The sequence below is a fragment of the Cryptomeria japonica genome, chromosome 10, assembly GCF_030272615.1.
Source record: "Cryptomeria japonica chromosome 10, Sugi_1.0, whole genome shotgun sequence".
NCBI classification, from domain to species: Eukaryota; Viridiplantae; Streptophyta; class Pinopsida; order Cupressales; family Cupressaceae; genus Cryptomeria; species Cryptomeria japonica.
The window spans coordinates 112,631,159-112,659,053 of NC_081414.1; the positions used below are offsets into that span (position 1 = coordinate 112,631,159).

General features: G+C 37.4%; 1 protein-coding gene across 1 annotated transcript; it reads right to left on the minus strand.

Annotated features, from left to right (window-relative positions):
- Positions 1 to 27,610, minus strand: LOC131072592 (probable protein S-acyltransferase 22). Its single transcript, XM_058008791.2, has 9 exons — positions 26,479 to 27,610; positions 26,274 to 26,387; positions 11,677 to 12,081; positions 3,276 to 3,344; positions 3,115 to 3,186; positions 2,469 to 2,597; positions 2,243 to 2,323; positions 1,974 to 2,156; positions 1 to 1,880 (listed from the first exon to the last, which is right to left on the minus strand). Exons 1-9 carry the CDS (start codon positions 26,518 to 26,520, stop codon positions 891 to 893), a joined length of 2,085 nt encoding a protein of 694 aa, XP_057864774.1. The 5' UTR covers positions 26,521 to 27,610; the 3' UTR covers positions 1 to 890.
- Positions 27,611 to 27,895: the final 285 nt, after the last annotated feature.

The following is a 27,895-nucleotide window of genomic DNA, read 5'->3' on the forward strand; positions in this document are numbered from 1 at the left end:
TGGACTGCAAATGATAACCAGAATATTCATTAAGCTAACATGTTTCTCAATCCAATACAAGGAATATCAAAAAGAAAAACTACATTTATGAAGTTCAGATAGAGCTCGACTGCAAATCAGTTGCAAAGGCACACTTCAGCTACTGTAAGAAATGTACTGTCTTTGGTAATAAAACTCTCATCTTTGACAGAATTAAGGGCATTAAATAACTAACATATCAGGCAGGCTTCTTACTGCATCATAGGAAATGGCAGGATATGCTTGAGAAGAGATGCCACTCTTATTGTGTACATCAAGATATGCTCATGAAACAATTAAGATGTATCACGAATTTGGTAAGCTTCAGCGTGGCCTCCAAATCAATGATGCCTCTGTAGAATATGAATAATGAACAAGAGTACAAGATTTGTGACAAACAACTTCTTGCAAGTTAATCAAAAACCAGTTTGCTCAAATTGTTATTTGGTTATAGCTTTTTCCTGACTGGGACAATGCCAAAAGATATAGTTGGGAACAGATGAAGCACTGGCACAGGAGCCCAAATGATCCAGATGCCTCTTTTAAGCTGAAACAAACTCTTGCGGGCAACAAAGAGCCAAGAAGAAATAATTAGTAGGGAGATTTCGACCACCAATTCTAACATCATGCGATAACAATTTTCTAATCCGAACGGATCCAACCAGACTCTGGTGGCATTTTTACAAGGCCGAAGATCACTGAAGCTAAAATACTGGACACGGGGCCAGGAATAATTTTAGTTTACAGTATGTCTCATGGTCATGGAAGACAAAATGAGGACAGTGATATCTATGACTCAGCATTGGCCTAAGCAGTCGCCATTGTCATAGCAATACGTCATTTCCAGATTTGTTTGCACACTCAGAAAATATTTAGACCCTTTCAGGGGATTCACACTGTGAAGGGCAGAAATCGATTTCATCAGCCACATGAGGTACTTCTGCAGGTTTTGTTATTACATCCTTACCACTATTTGCTTGCATCCTCAATTCTGATGTCTGACACACTGACTTTAACTTGTCTATTCTGTAAGGTATTGCGTTCATCTGACTTGGCAGTGACTCCACAATTGGACCTCTTGTAGTAGCACGATTGAAAAGTAGGCTGTTCCAATTTGGTTTGGTGCTTGCTGAAGCTTGATCACTATCATCTGGACTGTCTCCTCCAGATGCTTCATATCCATCACTGGTAGATCTGCAGAGCCGAACTCCTTTTGTGAAGGACAAAGGGGCGGCCAACTGGTTTGGTGGAATTTTACTTGCTGTTGATTCTCTAAATGGTTGAATATCAGGAGACGTCAGGCTACTCTCTGGTGATGATGCAATCTGCCCATGATTAGACATTGCAAGGCTAGAGCGGAAGGCATTCCGAGCCTCAAACTGCAGAGGAGCCAATCTAGCAGAACTTTCAGCAACTGAATGATTAATATTCATGTTATGATGGTCAACAGACTGGCCTGCTTTCGTCAGAGGTTTCATAGGAAACCTAGCTGACCTGGAAGATCTTGATGCAAAATTTTGTGGTGGAGATTGTTGATGGCCTCTTTTGTAACTGCGTTTCTTGTACTGAAATCGAGGTATATTGTCTGTGTTTATATCTCTACTACTACTCCCCAAACTGCTAGCAGTGTCTATCCCTGCTGCTTTATCTTGCCTAGAAATAGGCTGCAGAACTTTCGATTTTTTCCTTGCTTGGGCAGCTGCCTTGGACACCTCTTCAGCATTCAAGCGAGCTAGAGTCCAAGGACTGATCTTCACTGTCCCACTGTTTTTCTGTCCCATGCGTCCACCTTGCTTCCTATGGGCATGCATGTTGCCTGCCTCAAGGGAGGATGTCGCTCCTTCTGGTCGCAACACAGAGAACTGAAAAAGTATCGTATGCTTCAGCAAATACTGTGTATAAAGAAAGGGCAACTAAAGCAGTCATATAAAACTAACTTGAAGAGATTACTATACCTGATCCTCCACAAAGAGCCGTGGCGGTGTGCACCATGCTCCCCTGTGTAAAGCACTAACCGAACTTGCACTGCTTATTGCTGTGGCAGAACTTAAAGGTGACATCTGAGGGCTTTGTACTCCTTCCATGGCTTCTTGTTCTTGTTCCCGCATTGCTATAATGTAATCATAGGTACTGATGCCCTGGAATTGGCCAGACAATCATCATAGATTTAACCAAATGAAGTGAATATTGGCTTCATTCTTTAAATTAGCAAATGATTGTATACCTTTTTCATCAGCAGAACATGGAAGAAGAAGAGCTGCCCAAGAGGAAGTGAAGCAACCATAGCTAGCACAGTGCAAGATGCCTGATATACAGAATTAATGATTATTTAGACTAGTACCTTGATAGTCAAAAACTCCATATGTTTAAGTTTATACAAAATTTGATATATATCGAAGCATTAAGATCTATATTATATAAATCAAAACAAAACAAAGAGAAATACTCACAACCACAATGACAAATGGCACCAAAGAGAAGCCGCTGCCCAGCTTAGAAGTGATCTCCACATCAAAGCGACTCCGGTTGAGGAAACAGCACACAAGCACAATGATTCCTATCACCCACTGCAGAATAAGCTGCAACCCCAAGTCCAAGATGTACACATGATGAACACCTGTCAATAATCACGCAAAGCGGGAAAAACTAAATAAATGCTTCCTACAAGTCAATGCAATCTATAAGAAAGAAGTTCCACTCCTAAGAATATCACAAAGTTTCACTCCTATGAATATCTTGCAAAACAAACATGACTTTTGGAGTGGAATTTCCAAATGAATACCCCCAGTCAAATACCTATGATCGCCTATTGCACTGGTCTAGGTAAAAAGAAAATTGAATGAACATAAAGAGGCTAAGCCTAAGAGATTTGAAAGTATGAATTTGTTGGAACTAAGAAACATCCAAACCAGAATCTTATACTGCAATCTCAAGAGTCCCCCAATATGCAATAAAAGGGAAATAAATCCAAATAAGAAAAAGGACTTGTCCAAGGAGAAAATTATATTTGTCCTACAACTAAAAGACTCACTCTTTCATGGTAGATTAATCAATTTCTGTATCATAGACAAAAGGGAAAATGAAATGAAAACTTACCAGGAGAAGAGCTGACACCATTAGCACAAAAAACCCCTTGTAGTTCTTTTTACCAATACAGTTATTGATCCACTGCACCAAAGCATTAAAAAATTAGCATCAAAATTAAACAAAAAAGTTGAAATCATATATATATATATATATATATATGCATTGCATACCCGACAATGATGATCAAATCCATCAACACATTTGTCACAGACTCTACAATGCTTACTAAACTTAAAGACCTGCAAAACCGAGAAAGTAAAAACATTTAGAATATTTCCTGAGTATCTGGGTGGTCAATCCTGGTATCACCAACAGTAAAATATTCATCAATTCGGAACTCAGAACACAGAGACTCACACTAAACAAAAAACAAAGTGTTATGCCTATTAATATCCTCTTCATATATTTCTTGCAATCTCCGATGGCATACTGTCATCATAGTTTAACTGCTCACCGGGTGCCATAAGTGTCATGCCTATTAAGCTTCTCTTCATATTTATTGCAATCTACAATGGCATACTGTGATCATAGTTTAACTACTCAGGAAATAGTCACCAAGCACTTGTAAGTTTTTCTGGACACCATGTTTTTTCAATATTTACTCACTCAGTATTCCTGCCAAGTTTTAAGTGAGTTTTGTCCTTGGACTCGCAGAAGTAATTGCAAGTCCAAGGACAAAACTCACTTAAAACTTAAAAGGAAACCTCGCAAAATTTAACAATATGCATTTTTTACACTAAAAATACATGGAATTTGAACCTTTAAGCCTTACACATATCCAAGGTGTAAAATCACTCTGGCATTTGAGCATTCTTGAGTCAATTGGGGGGGATCGTTGTAGATTTGAAGAACAAACTAATGCAATTTCAGGTTTTCAAGTTAGTTTGTTTTTGTGCTTAGCCAAATGTTGAATTCAATGAGTAATGTCGTTGGGATTGGCACGATGGAGGAGTTCTTGGAAAACCATCTTTAGTTATCAAAGAAGTATGTGAAGCTACAGTGACCCTCAATTCCCTACCATCTTCCCATTACGATTTCCTCATGTAGCTTTGGTTTTGACTAGCTACATATTCTTTATCAAATTTCAACTTTGTTGCAACATTATTTTGTACCTCATCTATGAAAGGAAGCGAAGATGCGAAAAAAGCTTCTTACATCTTTGCTTCCTTTCACTAATCTATGAGAGGAGTTATTTGCAAATAAATCAAATCTTCCTCTTCATATTTTGACATCATAGGCTTTTTTATATTAAATATGCCTCTTCATATTTTATCTACACTCCATTTTCACATTTACCTCTTCATGATGATGGTTCACAAAGTGTGATTTGAAACATCAAATGAAAAACATACATAATTTAGTCCAGAAGGTTGTTCTAATTAAATTAAATGTTTGTAGATACAAGAAAAATACACAACAAAAACAATAGATCATAATGCAATGATTTTTGTGAAGAAAACCCTTCATAGAAAAAAACTCAATCCAAAGCAACTAGATATATTTTTTTAATAATCAATAGTTACAATACACTTACAAAGTCTATGACCTTTCAAGAGTATCATAGACAAGATATGTGTAGTAATTCTTGCAACATACAAACTCTCAATGAAACATCAATCTTAAGCACGCAATAAATAGAAAAAGCAATAGATGAAACCATCAAATGATAATTAAGAAACCATGAGCTTAAAACCACCCAAAATGTGGCACCTGAATCTCTAGTTAAAATTTCAACACCCAATTCCCAATATGAGTCCACATGCCAACTTAGGCACTTTATTTTGACTCCATTATCTCCACTCAAAGATGCCTTATGACATGTCGTAGCACATGTCATAAGTTGGTCAATAAGTGTAACTCCCTCTTACAACTTTCTTGTGTGGCATGGATGTTCTTACATTTCCAATGTAGAAAGCCCAATTTATGAAGGGCATAACTATTGACCTAGGGAGTCAATTAAGCCCATTTTTAAAAAAATGGTAGAGCTCAAAGAGATCTACATCCTCGTCATCAAGGAACCAATGACAATATCTCTAACACAAAATTCAAGGCCAAAAGATTATTTGACTTGGCCAATAAAGCATTGGTTTGTTGTGATTCCTTTGCGCATGTTTTAGGTTGAAGTTTGAATCAAGTATTTTTTCCTCAAAATTGACATTCAAGAATCAAATACTTATGGGCACTAAAATTTTGTAATAAATGTCCATTTGAACGATTAAAAGGTCTTTTATCTTGATTATCCAAAAATGATTTGTCTATTTGGTTTAATGCTAAGACAATATAGTCTATAATTAGTCAAAGTATATAAAGCCTCCATTCTTAACTACAAATAAGAAAAGATTCCCAATTGTCCTTGGCTACCTTGCTTGTTAACTTTTCCACCAATAATTTTGTATCTCTAGCAACCAGTATTTTTCCACACATGAAGTTGTACACCACTAAATAACCCTAGCTTGTTTGGTCATCTTCTATGCTTTAGGAGGATTTTTTGTTTTTCATTGACCACAATCAAGTCAAAGATACATTTAGCACTTTGTAATAAAATTTGGTCGTAACTCAGATTTAAGAGCGTCAAAATTCATGTTGAGTGAGATAAAGAATGGAAGCATTTTTCCTAATGTTTCTTCTTTCAAAATACTATTGATGTCTGATGTATATTTTGCATTCCTGTTTCCATGTATTGCTATATATTGTACCATTATTGTTAGATCTTTGTAGATATCATAATACTACTTGAATTCAACATGTAAAACCATCATATTTGTATGTTCAATTCAAATCGGACTTGGCCATTAAATTCTTTGTTATGACTAATATGGTGGCCTGATATATTATTTGCATTCTTGTTTCCATGTTGACATGTACTACATATTGTGCTTATACCTTCAAATCTTTGCACATTGTACTACTATTTGACAGTTTGACCTCCACATATATAAAACAATCCAATCTGCATGTTTGACTCCAATAACACCTTAGCCATGAAATTTGGCACCAATGAACTTCCATGTTTAGTTAAAAAATGGATCTTGCCATAATTTCCATAAAGCCACTTAAGGAAAAGTATACAAGAAATCCATATAATAGGCAGAAAACATTAAATTAAACCGTTTTAAAATTCTATATGCTCACAATGAACATTTTGCAAGTCAAGACACAAGCCTACTAGGAACCAAAACCAAAAATTTCCAACTGTGATCAAACAACATAGCTTCCAAACATAATTACCAAGTGATGTAGGATATAGGGACAAGAATGTCACCTTAAAATAAGGTTCAAGAGTATATAAAGAAGTGATAGTCACCAAAGATGTGTGCATGTTTCAATATAGGGACAAATCCCCTATCCCTTTAACCAAGCTTCTTCTTCACTATGCAGATTGTTTGTGACTTCTACACAAAATAATGTTACAAAAAGCTACAACATTTATTGTCTTCTCAATCCAAGATCAAACAACATAGCTTCCAAACATGAGGTGATAAAGGATGCAAGGTTCAAAATATCATCTTAGAATAAGGTTTTGGAGTATATAAACAAAGGTATTACATGTATGAGTGTCGAGAATCGAGACAAAATCCCCCTTCCCTTCAACCAAGCTTCTTCTTGACTATGCTTATAAACAAATCACAATGCAAATTATTTGTGGCTTCTCGAAAAAAATGTCACAAAAAGGTATCCCATTAATTATTTTCTCAATCCAAACTACTGAGCAAATAGCACATTGTTAGAGAATGAACTCACAAAGTCACAAATCACCAATGCCAAGAAAAAATGAATTTGATTTTGAGCTGAACACAGAGGTTAGGTTAGATACTAAGACAAGATAAACCAATTAGATTCTTCCACAAGCACCTAACATATTGGGAAGTCAAATTCATTATACGATACATATGACATGTATTAATATCAAATAAGTTCATGCCTTTCTTAAGTTCAAAGAAAGAATGGGACTAGTTAAGACATCTAAGGAAAACCATCACAAGAAATTGGGCAAACCCAAATTATAATTTGAATGCAACTAATCAAGTGTGTATCATTTTTCAATCAAAAAATCAACAGAATTAGCTACCAAGTAATGTTGCAAACTTGAGAACTTGGCTGTAACATAGCCCATTCTAGGAATATTGTTGAACCATTTTTGGTGTAGGGTTGACTCAGACCAGACCTTATTTATCCACATCATTTGAGTCAACCAGACCTTATTTATTCACATCAGTTGGTCGCTAGGATGAGAATAAAGTGAACTTTGTGGCGACAACTCTTAAACTCTGATCATCCTTGACTTGTCCATGTTTCCTGCTGATCCGCTGATGAATTTTCTCCAATTGCACTACAACTCTAGGTCTATAGCAGCCCTCCTTATTACTCTCTCTGCTAGGTCTTTACTGGTGTAGAGACTAGGCATCTAAATGGAGAATGTTTCCATGAATGTTGAAATTCCAGGTTTGAACTAGCAATGCCTTGACTGGTGTAGGAGATGACAGCATTCCAAAATGACTGATTGAGTGGCCTAGCGACCTGATAGCACTGTGAAGGTTTCTCCACTCACTTGAAAATCAATCGTTGAGTTAGGTTAATGAGATGAAACTCATATCTAAGCATGTAATTAGGAAGGAAATTGGTGGAATAAGGTCAAGGTTTGTGTCCTAACCTTAGCAGACAGCCAATGTTTTCGTTCCATCAACCTGCCTTGGGAATTCAACCCAAGACTGGCATAAATTTCCATCGTACCGCAATAAAAACAAGAGATTTAAATATATACATATCCAAAAATCAAATGGCATAGAAGGTTGGCCACCAAAAGAAATATTTCATTATTATTAAAATAATTAATATTATTATATATTTCATTATTAGTGTTTAAAAACACTTTATTAATTAAAGAGTTGAGTGGGTCAACCCTATGGGATAAGGGACATGACAATATAAGAAACCAAAATTACTAGAGTGCAAGATCTCCATCAATCCTAATCATTAGACATAGGAGCTCCCCATTAAATCCTAGTTATTAGGTGGACGACTAATTTAAAAACTTGATTAATAAAGATATGACCATACAGTAATAATTATGCCTGTTTCATTTAGCTAAGTTCAATATTACACTTCATCCTTTGAAACATCACTTGATTCAATCAACAACCTCCAACTTTATTATGTCACTAGAGTCAAATAGACTATTAAAGCTTATATGAGATTAGTCACAAAAAGAAAAGCTTACTCATAGAAAGTTGTCTACATTTCTATATTTGAACTTGGCATGGCTCACAAACTCAAAAAACAATATGTTAAACATTAGGCAAAAAAATCAATTGCTTAAAAGTAAAATACTTAATTCTTTAGCATCATAACATGTCTTAACTTTATCTTCTTTGAACATCATAAAATAAGTCCCCAAGTTTCATTAATAGCTGTGTTTTATTTCTTGCTTCTAACAAGTGAAGCTCTCTTGTCTATGTTCCTTTTTTTGCGTAGCAAACTGAATCCCAAGTAGTTGATGTTTATGATTTTGGTGTGAATGCATTTTGGTTCGATTTGAGTTTTCTTGAGGAACAAATCTTCTCAGTTTTTCGCAGTAAATAGACTGGAATAGTACAAGAAAGTTCCAGCAGCTGGAATGCTTTCAATTTTGCTTCACTAAATCTGGAAAGCTACCTAGATGCCTCACTCTCCTTTCTACTCTGTCTAAAGCTTTCTACATCTTCTAATCTGAATATTGTTTTTACACTTTAAAAGATGTAGGCATAGTGAGATGCCCTAACATCCCTTGGACAGATGAGGGGAGTCATGAGCACCATCAATTTTGCTTGGCTAAATCTTAATTGCTACCTAGACCTCACTCTCCTTTCTACTCCACCGAAAACCTTCTACATTCTAATAATGGAAAAAATTTCCTGCTGTTTAAAAGGTGCAGGCATTGGTGGTTACACTGATGTCCCTGGGCCAGATGAGGACCCTCATGACATCACAAAGGAGTTCTCAATTCTAGCAAAAAACAAGGGAATGTCCCACACTCGTATAAGAATAGGGTAATAGTGCACCAAAACATCCCAGACATCCGTAAGTGCCAGTGGAAGATCTCCCCAGTAATACTGGGTTCCATCAATTTAAACTTTAAAAATACTATCAAAACCAAGAAAATGATATCATTCATCCTTGGTACCCAGCAGAATGGCTAGCTTCACAGTCTGACCTCTCAAGAATGAGGAACGGTCACACCCACAAGAATGAAAGAAGATATGCATGTGCCAGAGCAGCATTCACCAACACTATTCTAGAAATCATTATGTTACATGATAAAATTTCATTGTCTTCAACATTATATTAGTGGTTTAAAATTAAAGTATCGCCAGAATTATAAATCTTGAACCATACCAAGGGCACAATTCAGTAACAACTCATAATTCATATGGCATGCTCATTTGAAGATAATTGTTAAACTTTTATATATGATTTTGAGGGTAATAGGACATCCACCAACATGATTTGGAGGGTAACAGGACATCCACCACTTACAAGCTACCTTAAGGGCCATTCCAGCTGTCTGACATAATTGGTAATGCCAGAGCATTTGTGAACACTGTTTCAGCACCATTTAGTAGAATTTAGGTGCTTGTAAGATTCTCTCAGTCTGTTTTCCTAGGGGCATCTTTGGAACAATATCAGACAACAGTTGCACTCATAATGGGACTCAAATAGAGCATGGATTTAATTTTCATAGTAGCATAGTTTGGCAAAAGATCACAGGTAGTCACGAAAAATAGGAAATTGGATGAAAAAACAATTTTTTGACTGAAGAGACACAGGTTTCTGAAAGAATAAAATCTGCTATGAATTTTTAGCAATTTATGATTGTATGGCAACTTTATGCCCTTCTGTTACTGAACCCTTTTTTCCATTTTTTGAAATCCCCAACCATAACCCAAGTAAAACACAATTTTTTGAAAAGATCTTTACCTTTTGGTTTGCTGATTTATTCCCATGAATGATTTCTGCTACAATGCTAATTTCTTCAACTATAGAACAGAGGACCGGCTGTAAATCAAATAGAAATTCTGATGCTACCGTCTCCCATTAAAACAAGCCTGCAGCTCAAAGACCCTCAAGACAGATGACAACAGAAGTGAAAGTAAATTGGAAAGAAAGAACCTTATCCTAACACAAGCTGTCCAGATGGCTAGTAATGCATCAAGGTTTATCTGTAAAGCACATTTAAGTAAGGTAGGTATCACAGATGCTTTTTGCATTCTGTGGGAAAATGGAGACGCCTGACCAAATATTTGGTAAGCATGCAATTACTAGAGGGTTTTGTGGTTGGTGACAAGCTGCTGAGTCCAACTTTCTTTCTACTCTCCCACTTTCTTGAAAGGGAATTTTTAGAGGATTCTTGGATGATAAAAACAGTAACATAAGTCCATGGAAAGAATTAGGTTGACACTATTAATTTCCTTTAGGCTGCAAGATGCAAAGCTATGTTTCAGAGAAAAAACACATCCCTGCTTAGTATTGTAAATTGTGAGGGATTATACAAGGGTTGGTTTTTGATTGGGTAGGCTAAGCTTGAGATGGATGTGAACGTTTTGCCACTTGGGGCTCTAGCTCAGGTGCAATCTTTTTTATCTGAGGAGAGATTCTTTTGGCACACAATGCATTTTTCTTGCACTCATTTTCTGGGCTTCTAGAAAGAAGTGTGTCAGTTCACCATGTTCTGTCTGATTGATTGCTCACAGTAGCACACACTTAACTGTCACATGGAAGACACTTCATTGGAGGAAATGACATGAATGGCCAGGACTTTTGAATCAACCACACCCTAAAAAGATCACATGGTTTCTGCAGGAAAGCACAGGGCAAAACGTGGCAGGAAGACGCACAGGCAAAGGACAGCCGCAGAGAAGAATGGAAACAGCTGAGTTATTTTAGTGCTTTTCAAAATTTGTTAGGAATAGCATATTTTTTAATATCTATTTGGATACATCTCAGTTGAGAAGGGTGTTTTTTAGTAGTTTTAGGAGTGGATGGGTACCCATGTCCAGGCCGTATTGTATCGATAACCGTACATGGTACAGTGGTATGCATACTGGGTTGAGTGGGCAGGCATAGCCTGCAACTGTGGATATATAACTTATTAATGTTAATGAATGATAGTATGATATTGTTTGAACTTATGAACTTAGAACCAAAACTAGAATCTACCACAGAGAAGTATACTTAAAATTCTCAAGATTCCAGAGGCTTTTAAAATTACAAATAATTATGCTCTTGCTTCCTACATCACATGCTAAACCTCATGTTAATCTTGGCATTGTGTTTTATAAGACCTTGTTATTTTCAATTTACCAATGCTGTAGGATCATTTTAGAGCTTCCTAGGAGTGATTCTAGTTTAATTATGACACACACCCTTGCAAAATGGGCATGTGTCTAAAGAGATGTCAATCCATAAATATCTTGTTATTATATGCACATAATTGATTTAGGAAAAGAATTGATACCCCTTCATAAAACCAAGTATCAACCAGAACCCGACTCCCAACTTATAATGTTTTTACTTTTAATAACATCTAAACCATACCTCCACTTCACACAGGCTGCAATAAAGCATGTCATCATCACAAACTTGCTCCTCCACAGATTGCTTTCTTGAACAGTAATTCTTGCATGCAGAAACCAAAGGGAACCAGGCACATAGAACCATGCACAAAGCTGTAAGGTCACTGCAGCCACTCTTATTTCCAGTTAAATTCCTTGATTTGTTTACTGGCAGCACAGTCACCAAAGGCCCCTCCGACTGAATTTTTTCTCCAATGGAATCAGTATTTGTGCCATCGACTGAAGGAGCAGATCCAGTTAATGGATTTTTGGTAGATGATGCCTTCCTGGAATAAGAAACATTTCCATACTTTTTAGACCTGAATACACCAGGATCTCCTGGATCAGTTGCTGCACACCATATGTAAAGGCAGAAAACAGATGTCACCTGCGAATATAATAAAGCAAATCAGCATAGCAATAGTGATCAGAACAATAATTTAATTAAAAAAAATTGATTTTCCAACCATATCACCTACAACAGAATCTCTGAAAACAATCAGAGCTTTTCAACAGCTGATTTAACAATAATTATATTGTACACAGATAATCAATCAGCTTAGACTTGTGCATATACAGAACATTTATATACAGTAGGATTGATCTAAGATGCATAAAACTCACAAACAAGTCTGGTATTCGATATGAAAATATCTTTTGGAAAGGCATGCCCCCAAACCCACAAGAAATGAGGAAATAGTACAGTTAACTTCACATGACTAGCTTTAAAAAAAACACATTGTATAAATTATAGATAACAAGGTTGTTGAGACATGGACCAGTTAGGACTCGAACCTAGGACCTTCCATACGCTGCTGGAGTGCTCTACCACTGAGCTACTGGCCCCTCTTGGACCAGTCCATCGTCGGTGCAGGCGTGGCTTATTTCCAACACCAGCACCCCCCCTTAAGCCACACCTCTCGTGTGCTTGGGGCTCCTAGCCTGGACCTGGCTCTGATACCATGTTGAGACATGGATCAGCTAGGACTCGAACCTAGGACCTTCCATACGCTGCTGGAGTGCTCTACCACCGAGCTACTGGCCCCTCTTGGACCAGTCCATCGTTGGTCCAGGTGTGGCTTATTTCCAACACCAACAAAGGTAAAGACAGATGACACATGCATCAAGAAACACATCACTTTGTTCGATTTCATATAAAACTACAATCTTTAAACTCCTAAATCGACCTCCATAGATGATCCTATACATGCTATGAAAAACAGGGGAAGCCATCGTAAACTTAGCCCTCACTATTCATAATCACCAACTCAAAAAAATAAAACAATAGAAGACACCGGTGCATAGCAGAAAATGCAGACAATGTTCATCATCCAAAATATTAAGCCAAGCCACAGAATGTCAAAGTTGGAATCTTCTAGATCCACATACCAATCTATTGTTTTACTGCATGGAGACTTTCCTTCCATGCAAGACACTCAAAGAAAGTTATAATGCTGAAAACTTAGATCCTGAAACTTCTCTGATCCCAACTAATTTACCATACCAAGAGAATATGCAATCCAATACTACTTATTTGCAGTTTTCTCTTAACCACCTTTTTTAATCTTAATACTTTTTTTTAAAGTTGAAACAACATATGGGAGGCCATTCAAGTAACATTCTTTTGACCGATGTTCTTTCTATTAATGACCTGAAACTGTCCCAGAAAAAGATAAAGGTATTTCCGCTGAAGCATCTGATTTCAGAACTCTATCAAAAAAAGAGCCAACCTTATTGGAAAGATTAAAATAAGATTCATGCTGAAAATATATTCTAAACACTTCAGTAAGGATCACATAGGTGAATCTAACAGTAATTAGCAAACAATTAACAAATTTTATTTGATTGTCCATAGCTATAAGAAAGAAAACCCACTCATAGGATGCCTCATTTGCAGATGCTTTTATATTCTTCAGAGCCTTTACTGTAAAGAAAGAACGTGCCAATTTTTGGTGTATATTCTCATTTTATTAACTAATCAAATGTGCCTTCAATTTGCATAAGTCAAAATGACCAGATAAGTTTAGCACCAAAAAGCAGCAGGTTTCTAATAGAAATAAAAGACTATTGGATTTTTGAGAAATTCTGGAACCTGAAACAAGCTATAAGCACTACAAAGGGACAGTTTTCTTATAGAAATAAAAGAATATAATTTTGTAAAAAATTCTGTAAACTGATCCAAGCTTGCATATAGTATACACTTGCATTTATAAATTAACATAAGGTTTGATGATTAGCTTTCAGCTGTCAAAAATAGCGGACAAGTTCATCATGATGTGGAACAGTACAATATGCTAAAAAAATCTTTAACAGACCCGCCTCATTAATTGTAAAATGTTCAAACCTTCCTGTTTCCACCCAAGGTCCTAAAAAGTAGTTGTAAACCTTTGTAAAAAGGCATATAGTCAAAATCATCATGAAGGAGGACATTGGCCTAGAAGAATTTGTCACTTTGTTCTCCAGTAATAGACTTGCTTACAATTCTTTGTGTACCAATCCACCTGGCATACTGCAACCAGATATTTCTTTTATTTCTCCAGTAATAGACTTGCTTACAATTCTTTGTGTACCAATCCACCTGGCATACTGCAACCAGATATTTCTTTTATTATAGCATAAGGACGTACATATTGAAACCTTGTGAACTCAAAACTCATGGAATAGCAGCTGATATTTTAAGCTCTCCTAAGGGACATGTCCCCTGCCCTGGTTTTTAAGCTCTCCTAAGGGGCATTTCAGGGACTTAAGGATGCCTAGGAAATATTCCAAAATTGACAGGTGACAGCAAGGGACAGCTAACCATCCTCAAGACGGCCAGGGAACATCCAGCGATTCCACTTTTTCATTGGCTATACATATTGTAAATGAGCAGCAAATGACTCATTTGTGTCAAAATCAAGATATGCTGTTGTAGTGCCCAATGGGGGCATAGTATCATGGTAAAGTCGCTTTGTTGGTGAGGCGGCCACCAAGGTTCAATCCCCAGCTGTGCCACTGAGCTCACAGGCCTTGTAGCTTCGCTGGGCTGATTTGTTCGCAGGATATGCACCTTCGCTGGGCAGTTGTGCTCACAGGCTGTGGGCCTTGGCTGGGCCGTTGAGCTCATGGGTTTGAACAAGTGAAACGTGTTAATGGGGAAAGATGGCCCCAAAAGAAGTGGCCTAAGTGGGAAGAGATCCTCTGTAAGTGGTCTCTCTAGGCCCAAACCAGGCTAAAAACTTGAATTTCTCAAAAACAAAAACAAAAACAAAAATAAATAGACACGTTGTTGTAGCAAACAAATTTAGTTTGCTTTTCAATTCCCCATTTTTTTTGGTGCAAGTGAGCTGATTCCAGGTATTAAATTTAGAGCAGACTTGATATAGAAGCATACACATGTTTTTTGGATTGTGCTGGTGATTTCATCTTCAAGGGTTCTGTTATCACAAAAGTTTGCACCCTTGCTGAGCTATCAACTCAGCAACCTTGTGAAACATGGAAACAACCCCGAAGTGTGGGACCTTGCACAAGGGGGTTGAATCTTCGAAGAAGGCTGGCTTCCTTCTCAATTCAGGTGCAGGTGTTGAACCTACTCAACACTTCAAATCTTACTTCTAAGCCTATCCTAACAGCTTGCAGAGGAAAAGGAAAGAGAGAAATGCTTAAAATGAAAGGAGGTGATGCACCAAGATTAAGAGATGTTTCTCTCCCCACCCAGAATGGCACAAAGAATCAACTGAAATACCCAAGAAATGCACAAACTTCAGTTGCATGAATGACCCCAATGCATGAATGGAGGTTTGAACTTGTTGAATGTCAAGAGAGGAGAAGGCTTCCCACAAGTCACACTCAGAAATAAATTAACACAGCATATATGAGAGAAGAGCCACAAAACATACACCTATGATGAAGGTAAGGAAGCATACACAGCATAAATAAGTTGAAGGAAGGCAAGAATGATAATTTCAATTCATTCAAAGGCCAATGGCCAAACTTACAGATGCAAAAATGCAAGATAAATACAAGAGAAGTGAAAGAGCATAGAATAGCTCAAGCTAGGAGGGAGAGAACCCTTTACAATGAGGCATAACAGCATTATATAGAAAATGATTGCATAAGAGAGACCATGAACCTTGTGTGTGCAAAGAAATGTCAATCAGGGAATGCAGGGAAGTTCATGCACCTGACATTGTGTACATACAAGCAACCTGGCCATAACCTGAAAATGCAATCCTAAGAAGAAAGGTACTTCTAGAAGGTGGATTGACTGTCATTCCAAAGTAGAGCATGCAGGCATGACATACGTAACCACAATAAGCATGGCCATGTACCTCTCTTGATGGAAATCCTACAAAAATCATTAAATGCACCCATGTGGCACCACAAAAGAAGGTGCACAAGTCACAAGAGTCGTCGAAGCATTTAAAGCTTTGAGTTCCAAGGAAGGGGAAGGAGACAAGGAAAGGAACCTCGGAACCTCGAGGTTTCGGAGTTCCAAGGAAGGGGAAGGAGACTAAGAGAAAAGAACTTCTGAACCCCGAGGTTCCAAAGTTCAGAAGAACCGAAGAGAAGGCAAGAAAGGAACTTCGAAACCTCGGGGTTCCGGAGTTCCGGGGAACTAGAAAAAAAAGACGAGGAGGGAACTTCAGAACCACGGGGTTCCGGAGTTCCAAGAAAGAGGAAGGGAAGCAAACGAAAGGAACTTCAGAACCAGGTTCCGAAGTTCCGAGGAAAAGAAGAAGAGTTAAGGAAAGGAAAAGGCTAAGGAAGGAACTTCGGAACCTCGAGGTTCTGGTTCCGATGTTCCGAGGAACTAGAGAGAAAAGGAAGCAAAGGAAAGAACTTCGGAACCTCAAGGCTCCAGAGTTCCGGGGAAGAGAGAAAAGACTAAGGAAGGAACTTCCTCTAGACAACACTTCACACTTCACAATTCCACTACTTTTATCTTTGATCAAGTGGGGCAGCACTGGTCCATAGGACATATCTTTGATCGGTTCTCACTAATAGACCAAGGGTGTCATAAAATGACAATATGTTCCTACATAGTCATTGATATTTTTAAGCTTTTTCATCCTCATCCTGAAGATGCACGTAATTATTTCTCAAGCATTTAACGTTGATTGTGCATGATTGACACTGCTTGGGTTGCTATAGATATGAATTAAAACTTGAATTATTGTTGGTGTCTACCAAAATTTGAAAGTTTTTAACTTCAAAATATTTCAAAGATTATATAGGATTTTAGGTTTCTTAAACCTATACTGTTAGCATTGACATAGATTTCAAATGCGGTCTTTGATGTTCCATGTAACTTAATGTTAGAAAGTTTAGCATAACAACGCTTTAAAATCTAAAAGTATTGAATAGAGTTTGAAATAAGTTGAAGAGAAAGTTGATAGAAACGAGAGAATTCCTTTGTTAGATAGTGTTAATAATAAATACTAAAATTTGACCTTTATACAATGTAATGTATATCTAAGTTATTATGAATGTTTTGGTTTTGGAACAAAAAGTCCTCATCGAGATAAGAGTTGCACACTTCCTTCAAACTGATCTAGGTTTGTTATACATGATAATCTTAAGTTCTATATATGTTTTATGATTGCACACCAACAAAACCTTGTGTAATCAACCATTAATTATTATGAACTGTAGTCTGAACTGTTTGTCAATTCTCATATTATATATTAAGCTTCTACATTGTCTGTGATGAATGCTTTATCAATGTTATCTATGTAACTTAATGTTACAAAGTTTAGCATAACAATGCTTTAAAATCTAAAAGTATTGAATACAGTTTGAAATAAGTTGAAGAGAAAGTTGATAGAAACAAGAGAATTCCTTTATTAGATAGTGTTAATAATAAATACTTAAATTTGACCTTTAAACTGTTGTTTGTAACTAGGTAAATATGAGTTCGGATTGCCTTAAGGCAACATCCGAACTCATTTAGGACTGGGCCCTATCCTAAAGGGGTAACGTGCCCCCAAGATTGAGCCCAGCCCTATACTTCCACGCCTCCCTAAATACTCCACGCCACAATAATTAAATTGGTGCCAAAAGAAAGAGGCCGACTTGGATATAAATAAAGGCCAAGGACTCATATAAATAAAGTCATCTTGCAAATACAATTCAATCATTCATGCATTCAGCGAATTAGCTCTGCAAGTAAAAGGTGCATATTTACACAAGGGTTGTGCGAACTTGTCTAGGATTGTGCGAACTTGTCCAAGACGACATAGGCTGTTTTGGTGCAGACTTGAAGAAGCTTAGAAGTGCAGATCTGTCATACAAAAGGGGTCAGATCTGAAAGGGAAGCTAAGTATTGTATTTGTGCTATTAAGGGAGAATATATAATCTGACCTGTGGGTGGGTTTTTCCTCCTTGGAGGTTTTCCCAAGGTATTTGTGTTTGTCTCTTGTTTACTTCATTTATGAGTTTACTAATTTATGGTTTACTAAAATGTTACAAATCTGATTAACAAACTAGGGCATAATGAAAAGACATAAATCTGATTACTAATCTAGGGTACTAAATTACATGGTATCAGAGCCAAGGTTATTCTAACCCTCAGATTTCAGTAAGCTCTTACCTTCAGGTTGCTGTTCGTCTTTTATTAAGATAATGACAGGGGTGAAGTTAGCTGGCATCATCGGGTCCTCATCAAGGAGTCATTCTTTAATTCATTGTGGAGATTCGAGTGATAAACAAAAAAAAGGAGGTGTCTTCTCACAAATGACACGAACTCTTGAGAAGAAGAAGAACCTCTCATCGTTTGAGGTAGGATATAAGACACCATTCCAACGCCCAAGGAGACATAATAAGATTCAGATTTCTACATCTCTCTCAGCAGAATTGGGTTGAACTCCAGTGATATCGTTTCCTGTACACATACATCTAATTGATGACCATTTCTACATAAGGGTATCTGTATATTTCTGCATATTCATTATATTGTATTCTGTATATTTTAATTGAATACTGTCGTTCTGGATATCCTTGTTAAACAGTATATTATGTTCATACCTGCTAAAATAAATCTGAATTATGAGATATTACTGTTGGTATTCTGAGTATTAATTTTATGATAGAGGAAGAGAAGTGACAGTTAGAGGAAAACGGTGATGGGGTCACCTTCTAGGCATGCCATCTCACGGTATAAGACCAGGGAGTCCCATGAGGCCAAAGGGGTATGGAGGGTGCTGCCTTTGGGCCTATGAAGGATGGACTTCCAGGGCACCCTACTGTGACAGCCCTCCTACTCTCCATCATAATGAATTGATGTGTAAATCATGAGGCATATGGACAAGGATGGCATGATTAGGGAAAATGGTGATAAGATACCTCACTGGGTTCTCCACCTCAAATGGTATGGTAGATTTATTTGCTACTAGTCATGCAGCTGCTATTTTGTATTGCTAACAAAATCAGTTGTATTCCCACCAATCTTCAAACCCTTGCTGACTGTGCTAAGGCACATCAAGAGGAGATTGTGAATTATGGCTTTTGAAGATAGACTGCAAAGATAGTTTCTTTTGGGGAAGCTTTCGGTTCGAATGTCAGTGTTATCTAAACATCAATAGGTGTATTTTCCTTGATTCTTTATTAACTTTGTGAGACTTTATGATAATTGAAGATTAAGTATTCCTGTTGAATAACTTTGTCAATTTGTTTACATAGGGTTTCATTTGCTTCTTATGGGTTTGTGTTTACTTAGTTTTGTAAAACCCTTGTTGGGTTGTGTGAAAGGAAAATGATATTCTCCTTGAATTAACCCGTGTTGGGCCAATCATGTTTTGAGGTTCCCTGTGACAAGTGTTTGTCCTTGTAGGTCTGCAAGCAAGTTTGTGCCTGTGTTATCCCGAGTTAACATCCTTATTGCATTTGAACTCGTGTCATTAAATGTTGTGGCAAATGCAGTTTTATTATGTGTCAGTTATCTGTTAAAATAACTACATGACAGGTTGCTTTCAGTTAATTGGTTATGATGATGCTCCTTCCTACATAGTAGAAGTTAGAATGTATTGTTGATTTCTTAAGACTTTTCTATCGATAACATTTATTGGCAATCTTGTTGTGTAATCTCTTGATGGAATTTATCCCCATCTTATCTCAACAATTGTGCTATGGGTCCACCTTATTGAAAGATAGATGGACAAGATCCTTGAGATTAACATAAAAGATTGATTGTGCAAAAGTTAAGGAGGAGCATCTCCTTCTAAGTTGGTATACTCTAACCTATGTTGGTTGATTACCTTTTATTATGAGTATTAGCATGTAATTCTTTTCTTGAGTCAAGCATTTTTGTTCCTTTTTCAATTTCATCATAGAGTATGATTTCCTATCCCGGAGTACGGGAAATTGATTGGATCTTTTAGTGGCTTGGAATGCTTCTGAAACAAGGCATACTAAATCTTCAAGGGAAATTATTGGGATGGGCATACACTCAAAGGAAGTTCAAGTACTTTGGAAGCTGTGATTGGACACAATTGCTGCTGAGGAGTTCTAGCTATTTTGGTAAATCTTAAGGGGTTATGAGATTCAGGTGTGCAGATTGAAGAAAGCCCTATATGGCCTCAAACAAGACTCTCGTGCTTGGTATGAAAGAATACTTGTTAAGTTTAGAATATTGTAAAATGATGTTGACTCTAACATCTACTTTAAGTCATCCAATGATGAAATGCTAATTATAGTTCGATATGTGGATGATTCATTTCTTACTGGTAAAGATGAACTTATCATTAGATGTAAGAAAGAACTAGCTTCAGAATTTGAAATGGACTTAGGTTTAATGCATTATTTTCTAGGTCTAGAAGTATGGCAAAGGTCTAACGAAATTTTTCTAAGTCAAGGAAAGTATACTATTGTTATGTTGAAAAGATTTAGAATGATGGATTGTAAACCCATGTCTACTCCTATGGAATCTAACTTAAAGAAGTTAAGTGTTTCTGCAGCTAACTCTAATTTTGCAGATCCATCAGAGTACAAGTAGTTGATTGAATCACTGATGTATCTAGTTAACACTAGACCAGACATATGCCTTGCAGTGAATGCTCTCAATCAGCTCATGAGCTTGCCCAAACATGTTTATCGTGTTGTAGCCAAGCACATCCTAAGATACTTGCGAGGCACAGTTGATTATGGGCTGAAGCTGCTTAAAGTTCAGATTGGTCAAGAAGTGTTACGGACAAGGAAAACTCTTCAAGCATTCACCCACTGCGATCTCATGGACCTACAAGGACAGTCTTCAGTGGCATTAAGTATTACTGTAAATAAATACATTGTTGCAAGTGTTGCATCAAGAAAAGCAGTGTGGTTTCTCAAAATTCTTGTTGTGCTATTTTGATTTATTATCAGGGTTGTATATTGATGCCTGACAATTCAATGTTTTATGGCAGGACAATCCTATGTTGCAGATGTCCTCACCAAGTCTCTTGAAGCTTGAGATAGACTTGGAGCTATGGAGAACACCACCTTGGTTGAGAGGGAGTCTCAACCTCTGTGATACATTGTGTTGTATCAACCATCCTCTACGAGAAATGTAAAATGGTAGAAAAGATCCTCTCCACCCTCTACAGGCAATGTAAAGTGGATCCAGTCTATGCTTGTGTGCGAGCTGGAAGACTATGTTATGTAGTTCCATTCTATGCTTGTGTGCAAGATGGAAGACTACAATATTCTAATTATGTCTATTCCATTTCTTGCTTGTGTGCAAGATGGAAGATTATGATGTTACATTCTTCTTTGAGAGAAGATTGAGGTAAAGACAATGAATGATGGATATGCGTGATCGATGACATGGAAAGACTCCATGATGTGCATGAATAAATTGTGTATGTATTCATGACTTGCAAGTGTGCATGTTAAAGTTTGAAGTCATCCTCCACCAGCATTACAAGATGGATACTATGGGATATTGTGCAAAGAGGTGCAAAGAGGCACCATTCAGCTAAAGTATATTATAGCACAGATGAACAGGTTGCAGATATCCTTACCGAACCCTTATCCAGAGTGAAGTTCGAATACTTCAGAGACAGACTTGGTATTGTGGAAAACAGAACCCTAATTGAGAGGGAGCTCAAATCTCAGTGACTATCTGCAGCACCTTGATCATTCTTTGCTTGTGTGCAAGAATGAACTGTGTCCAATCTATGCTTGTGTGCTAGATGGAAAATTGTAATTATGTAAAGACCCACATGTGTATTACACTTTCTATGCTTGTGCGCTGGAACCAGGCCCTATCCTAAAGGGGTAACGTGCCCCCAAGATTGAGCCCAGCCCTATACTTCCACGCCTCCCTAAATACTCCACGCCACAATAATTAAATTGGTGCCAAAAGAAAGAGGCCGACTTTGATATTAATAAAGGCTAAGGACTCATATAAATAAACTGCAAAGTTACCTGGGGTCCCCGATCTAAAAACCCCCGTCCTCGTCCCGGGGACATTTCGGAGACTTGGGGACGGCCAGGGGACGTTTCCCCCCGTCCCCAAATTGTCCTGCATTTTGAGGGGACGTCCCTGAAACGAGGGGACGCCTGCCCTAGCTCTGGGGGACATCTGTACGTCCCGGGGACGACTGGGACGTCCCCAATCCGTCTCGGGGACGATCAAGCATCCCCCATATCTAAGGCCATTAAAAAATATTAAAAAAATAAAAAAAGTTGTATTTTCAATTTTTTTTTTTTAAATTTCTAATATGCCCCTTATTAATTCAAATTGTTATTAAAAATAAAAAAAATTAAAAGATATCATTAAATAAATTTTAAATTTATTAATTTTAATTCATAATTTTGACAATGAAACTCTATGGCAGCAATGTAGCCTTTGAGCATTTTGACACAAAGATTAGAAAATCGCCCAAAAATCGCCAAACTAACCCCTTGACCCCACCTTGGGGGCGCTGCCCCCAAACGCCCATTAAAAAATATGGGGGGAAACTGCGTCGATAGAAGTAGGGAAAATTTAACCTCTTTGTTTTGACATTTTGTATGTTATTTCTTTAATATCTATTATGATATGCATATTGACAATGTTTTATCCATATTTTATCATACACATGCTATATCCATGTTTTATTGTTTTCATATGAATATAATGTATGCATGCATGCTTTATCCATGTTTTCATATGAACATTTAGAATTTTGAAATTTTCCTATATATTTTAATTTTTTCCTATATTTTATATAGCCGTCCCCCGCCGTCCCCAAATTTGGCAAAAAAATTTGCCGTCCCGGAAACGCGTCCCGCCATCCCCTGCCGTCCCCGTCCCGGAAACTCAGGATAACTTTGAAATACAATTCAATCATTCATGCATTCAGCGAATTAGCTCTACAAGTAAAAGGTGCAAATTTACACAAGGGTTGTGTGAACTTGTCCAAGAGGACAGGCTGTTTTGATGCAGACTTGAAGAAGCTTAGAAGTGCAGATCTGTCATACAAAAGGGATTAGATCTGAAAGGGAAGCTAAGTATTGTATTTGTGCTATTAAGGCAGAATATATAATCTGACCTGTGGATCCTTAATGCTGGGTTTTCCTCCTTGGAGGTTTTCCCAGGGTATTTGTGTTTGTCTCTTGTTTACTTCCTTCATTTCTGAGTTTACTGATTTATGGTTTACTAAAATGTTACAAATACGATTAACAAACTAGGGCATAACGAAAAGACATAAATCTGATTACTAATCTAGGGTACTAAATTACATAAACAGTGTAATGCATATCTAAGTTATTATGAATGTTTTGGTTTTGGAACAAAAAGTCCTCATCGAGATAAGAGTGGCACACTTCCTTCGAACTGATCTCCGTTTATTATACATGATAATCTTAAGTTCTATATATGTTTTACAATTGCACACCAACAATACCTTGTGTAATCAACCATTAATTATTATGAACTATAGTCTGAACTGTTTGTCAATTCTCATATTATATATTAAGCTTCTACCTTGTCTATGACGAATGCTTTATCAATGTTATGATATAAATATTTGAAATTTCTCTATATTTAAAAACAAATTCCTATTCTTGAATAGCCATCCCCTAAAAAATGGCCCAAAAGTATCCCTGTACCAATGGGACACGTCTCGCCGTCCCCTGCAACTTAGGAGAGCATAGGTAAACATATGGCACAAAAAGTGCAATTTATGTGGATACATGGAGCTTATAAACATGTGTCAATCCTCAAGTCATTATATCATTCAAGGTCATATTTGACAAATTTTTAATCTTCTATAAAATAATTCATTTTATATTTCAGACTAGCTTGCAAGAGCAAAACACAAAAAACCATGCATTGGGTTTTCATGTATACTATCTAGATCAATTTTTTCTCCTCACTTGCAAACGAATGCTTTTGGTGTCAATGACTTGTAGATATCCAGTTTTTTTGGATAGGGATAATTGAAGCTATCCAAGCGATAGCGAGGGGAGAGTATGGAGCTGGGGGGGCTGCGGGAATTCTAGTTGGATGGGAGGTTATGTTCAATTCCCGGGTGGGCAACTATAATTACCCTACCATTCTAGGGATCTGCTCCCCAGCCGGGCGAGCTGCATCTCATTCACCCCACCATCCAATTCACCAACGCTAAAATTAGGCAAACAACTATAATAGCTCCGGGTTATACATCCTGACCTCTCCTTGGGGGACTGAGTGGTCAGTGCTCCCAATGTTCAATGTTGACGCATACAATTCACAAGACCATTTATGTTTGACTCGAGCATTGCAAGAACAGAAAGTTAATAGACTTTTTATTCTCCCCTAAAGAGTTGACATTAAGATTTACTCTTCACTGACATTTAAAGGGTTAATATTGTGCTTTTGATACAAATTTTACATAGAGGCCTGATCACATGGTATAAGAAAAATAACTAAAATAGTAAAAGGAAATAAAAAATACATCTTCTAGATTTACTCACTCTCAAGATTATTGTTCTATTATTGCAATTCAACCATGCGAGGTCCATAAATGATGCAGCATCAAACCTGCTGTATATATTTGCTAGCATAATGGATAAAGTGGGGGAAACTCTATTTCTAATAATAGCAGTTATTGGAACTGCCCTATTTTTGGGGGAGACAAAAAATTGTCTACTGTATGATGAACTAACTGTATTACACGTATAGAGTGTTAGATTAGAAGACTCCTTTTCCGATACCTTTTGGCTGCTTATGGGAAAGATTCAGCTAGAATTAGGAATTACAGACTGTATGTAAACTGGTATTTCTGAAATTAATAAATTTTCTGGTGTTCGCCATTAATGATATTGTGGCTGCTTATTGTTTCTGTTAGTTATCTTTCAATTCTGTTGAATTTAATTTCTGTATCAATGTTGAGATGCTAATCTGAAGAAGAAGATATTTGTCTGCGTCAGCAAATGAGTCGAGGTGGTATATATGTCAAACAATTATGATAATATCAACCTTAACTGCACTCCAACTACATAGAAGGTTTGGCTTACCATGACCAAATTTTTTTTCCAATTAACTATAAAATATTGCCTGTGTGGCAAAAGCTACCACCAGAGCATATGTTACCCACTCCAAGCATTACAATTAATACATCTGCCCTCCTGCAATTGGGAGATGCAAGTTGCCCAAGGCCCAAGACACAGGAAAGGATTTGACTTCTATTAATCAATCCAAGTAGGATGGATTTTATCGCAAGTAAATCAAATTGCAATTCTAATCAAACTAAACTAATGATGATCAAGGCTTTATGATATTGCAAGTAATACATCACCAAAGTTGAAAGACGCCTAACACAGTCAAAACTTGAAATGACATCAAAAAAATTTGAACAGAGGACAATACATTGGATGTAAGGAGTTGTCTCAATCAGGCCAGGACGATTTAAACAGGCTTCCTGCGTTGGAAACATGAGAAATTACATATCTCTGCATGATGAACTCTATTTCCTGCCGCATTGGACAGCCTGTAATCTTAAAAAATAGATCATTCAGGCAAACTAATATCATCCTAAACAGAGAGATACAATTTAAAGGGTCAGAAAGCTATTGCTCGGTAAGTGAAATCTACACCAAAAAACATGGGGATTAGAGTTCTCAGGAATGTATGGTTTTATCGTAAGTTTCCACATGACAGGTGATGCATTCCAATCCTTTTCAGCACTTCGGCAACCCAATGTTTCAAATTAGCCGATTCCGTACAAATTGAATCTTGTATCTGTAATTAAGATCTAGCAGAGAGAGAAAAAAAATCAAACAAACTGTAGCCAAACTCCTACCATCCCGTATTTCATGGGGGCATATCCAATGCGTTGTGGATCCTAAAATCCATTTTTTCCAAGTGGTCATATCTAAAGTTGAGTAAATCATGTACATGAAATTGAATTATAAGACAAAGAATCTCCAAAACCCAAACATTTACAATCCAATGTACCAAGTGGATGCGCAATGAGCCACGTAAGTGGAATTGAACACCAGAGAAGAAAAAAAGTTGTATCTGGTTTATCCTGTCGCAGATCTCAGTAACGACAGAAAGATGCCTTTAATATAATCTACATTTACATGAGGAACATGAAAAAAAATGATCTGATAAACATGTACAGAGCAGAAACAAATTTATAATCAAGATATTCGTACCAAAGGTGAGTAGAGGCCGATGCCAATGTACTCAAACAGCTTATTCCCAATAAAGGGAACAAAGAAAACATAGAAGGCAAATGCTAGAGCGAGAACCACTGCCACAGCAACAACCTACAATAGCAACTCAGATATGGGCATTATTGATTTGCCATAATATTAGCAACAAAGCATAACCCAAATTAAAGATTTGAGACAGACATACCTGCAGCGGGTGGTAAGGTAGCTCCCAACCATGCCTCCTCATTCTCAAGATTTATTATTATTCAGCAGCCCCAAATGCTTAATTCCTATCACTTTTAAACGTCAGTCTAGAAACACAGCCAGATACCAACATTGCCGAGAGTAAAAATACCCCTGCACGCAAGGCCTCACTGGAAAAGAACAGCAGGGCAAGGTGGTCTCGTTTTACTGTTCATCTCAAAAATTGAATATTTGCATCCACCTCACACATTCTTGAACACGTTTACCAATCATTACAAACCGAACCCCACCAGGTCCACCATGACCTGTCTGAAATAATCAATCACCTTGCACTGTCATGGGCTCCCCTAAAACTAAGCTGAAAACCCAATAATCCCTTCAACCTTCTCGCCTGGTTGGCCAATGGCCCCCTCCTTCAACCCAAGTTTGTTGTCCACCTTTATTCTCCCTTTCGCTTTTCTGTCCGCCACTCGTCAAAGACAACACCAGAGGTCACCCATCTGAAGGCCCACCTAAAGGAATAATATGTCAAGACTTGAGAGTTAAATCCACACTGTAAACCCACATGCCAACATCATCACCTTCCTCTCCGCCATTGACCTTCATTTTTTTCACATGAACCAAGTATCAATCTCATCTGCCCCACACAATCTAACAATGCAGGGCTATAAAATACCAACCGAACACTTATATTCAAAAACCCAATCCCTTCCTAGTCGGTAACAAGAACGACATGAAGCAGCTGATGATGACACCGACACTACACTCTTCCCCTTCTTTCCCTCCTCACCTTCAAATATCACCAACTCATCTGCAGCTTCTTAAGAGCTCTGGCATGTCCTTACTCTGCCACCTCATTGCATTAAATGCCCACATCAACATGTGGGGCTGTTGGTCTGTTCTCATACTTAACTCTCGTCTACCAATTATCCTATACCTAGTCTATATTAATATAAACCTCCCATCACTACTGCCATCAAACTCCAATCCAAAACCCCGATTACCTTGCTCTGCCTGCAGTTACCTACCTTTCACTTCAGATCAATCCCCTATTTCTCGTAATTGGTTGCTTTCAACTTTTCTTACCGTATTTTTGTCGGATGTCTTCAAGGCACACCAACCCATATGCCCTTCTGCCGCCAATTTGTCCATTGTCCAGCCAACTTTGGAGCCTTTCTAACTGCATAGAATTGCTTAACTATATTCTACTAGGTATTCTAAATCTTAGTGCTTTACTTTTTTCCTTTCTGTGTCTGACCTCGATAGGTATCTTCTCATCTTAATTACCTCCCTTCTTTATCTTTTTCTAAAGGAAGATTCCCCATCATCCAAGCCACTTGCCAAGAATTACAATACTTTTATAAAGGAGCTCCCAGCATAAAAAACTTTTCTAGAAAGTCAGAAAAACATTTCGAGTT

Excerpts from the sequence above, each read along its gene's own strand:
- LOC131072592 (XM_058008791.2), bottom strand. The coding sequence starts at position 26,520 with ATGAGGAGGCATGGTTGGGAGCTACCTTACCACCCGCTGCAG. Across the intron at positions 26,388-26,478 it reads TACCTTACCACCCGCTGCAG|GTTGTTGCTGTGGCAGTGGT; the intron begins GTATGTCTGTCT and ends TTGCTATTGTAG. Across the intron at positions 2,157-2,242 it reads ATGTTCTGCTGATGAAAAAG|GGCATCAGTACCTATGATTA; the intron begins GTATACAATCAT and ends GGCCAATTCCAG.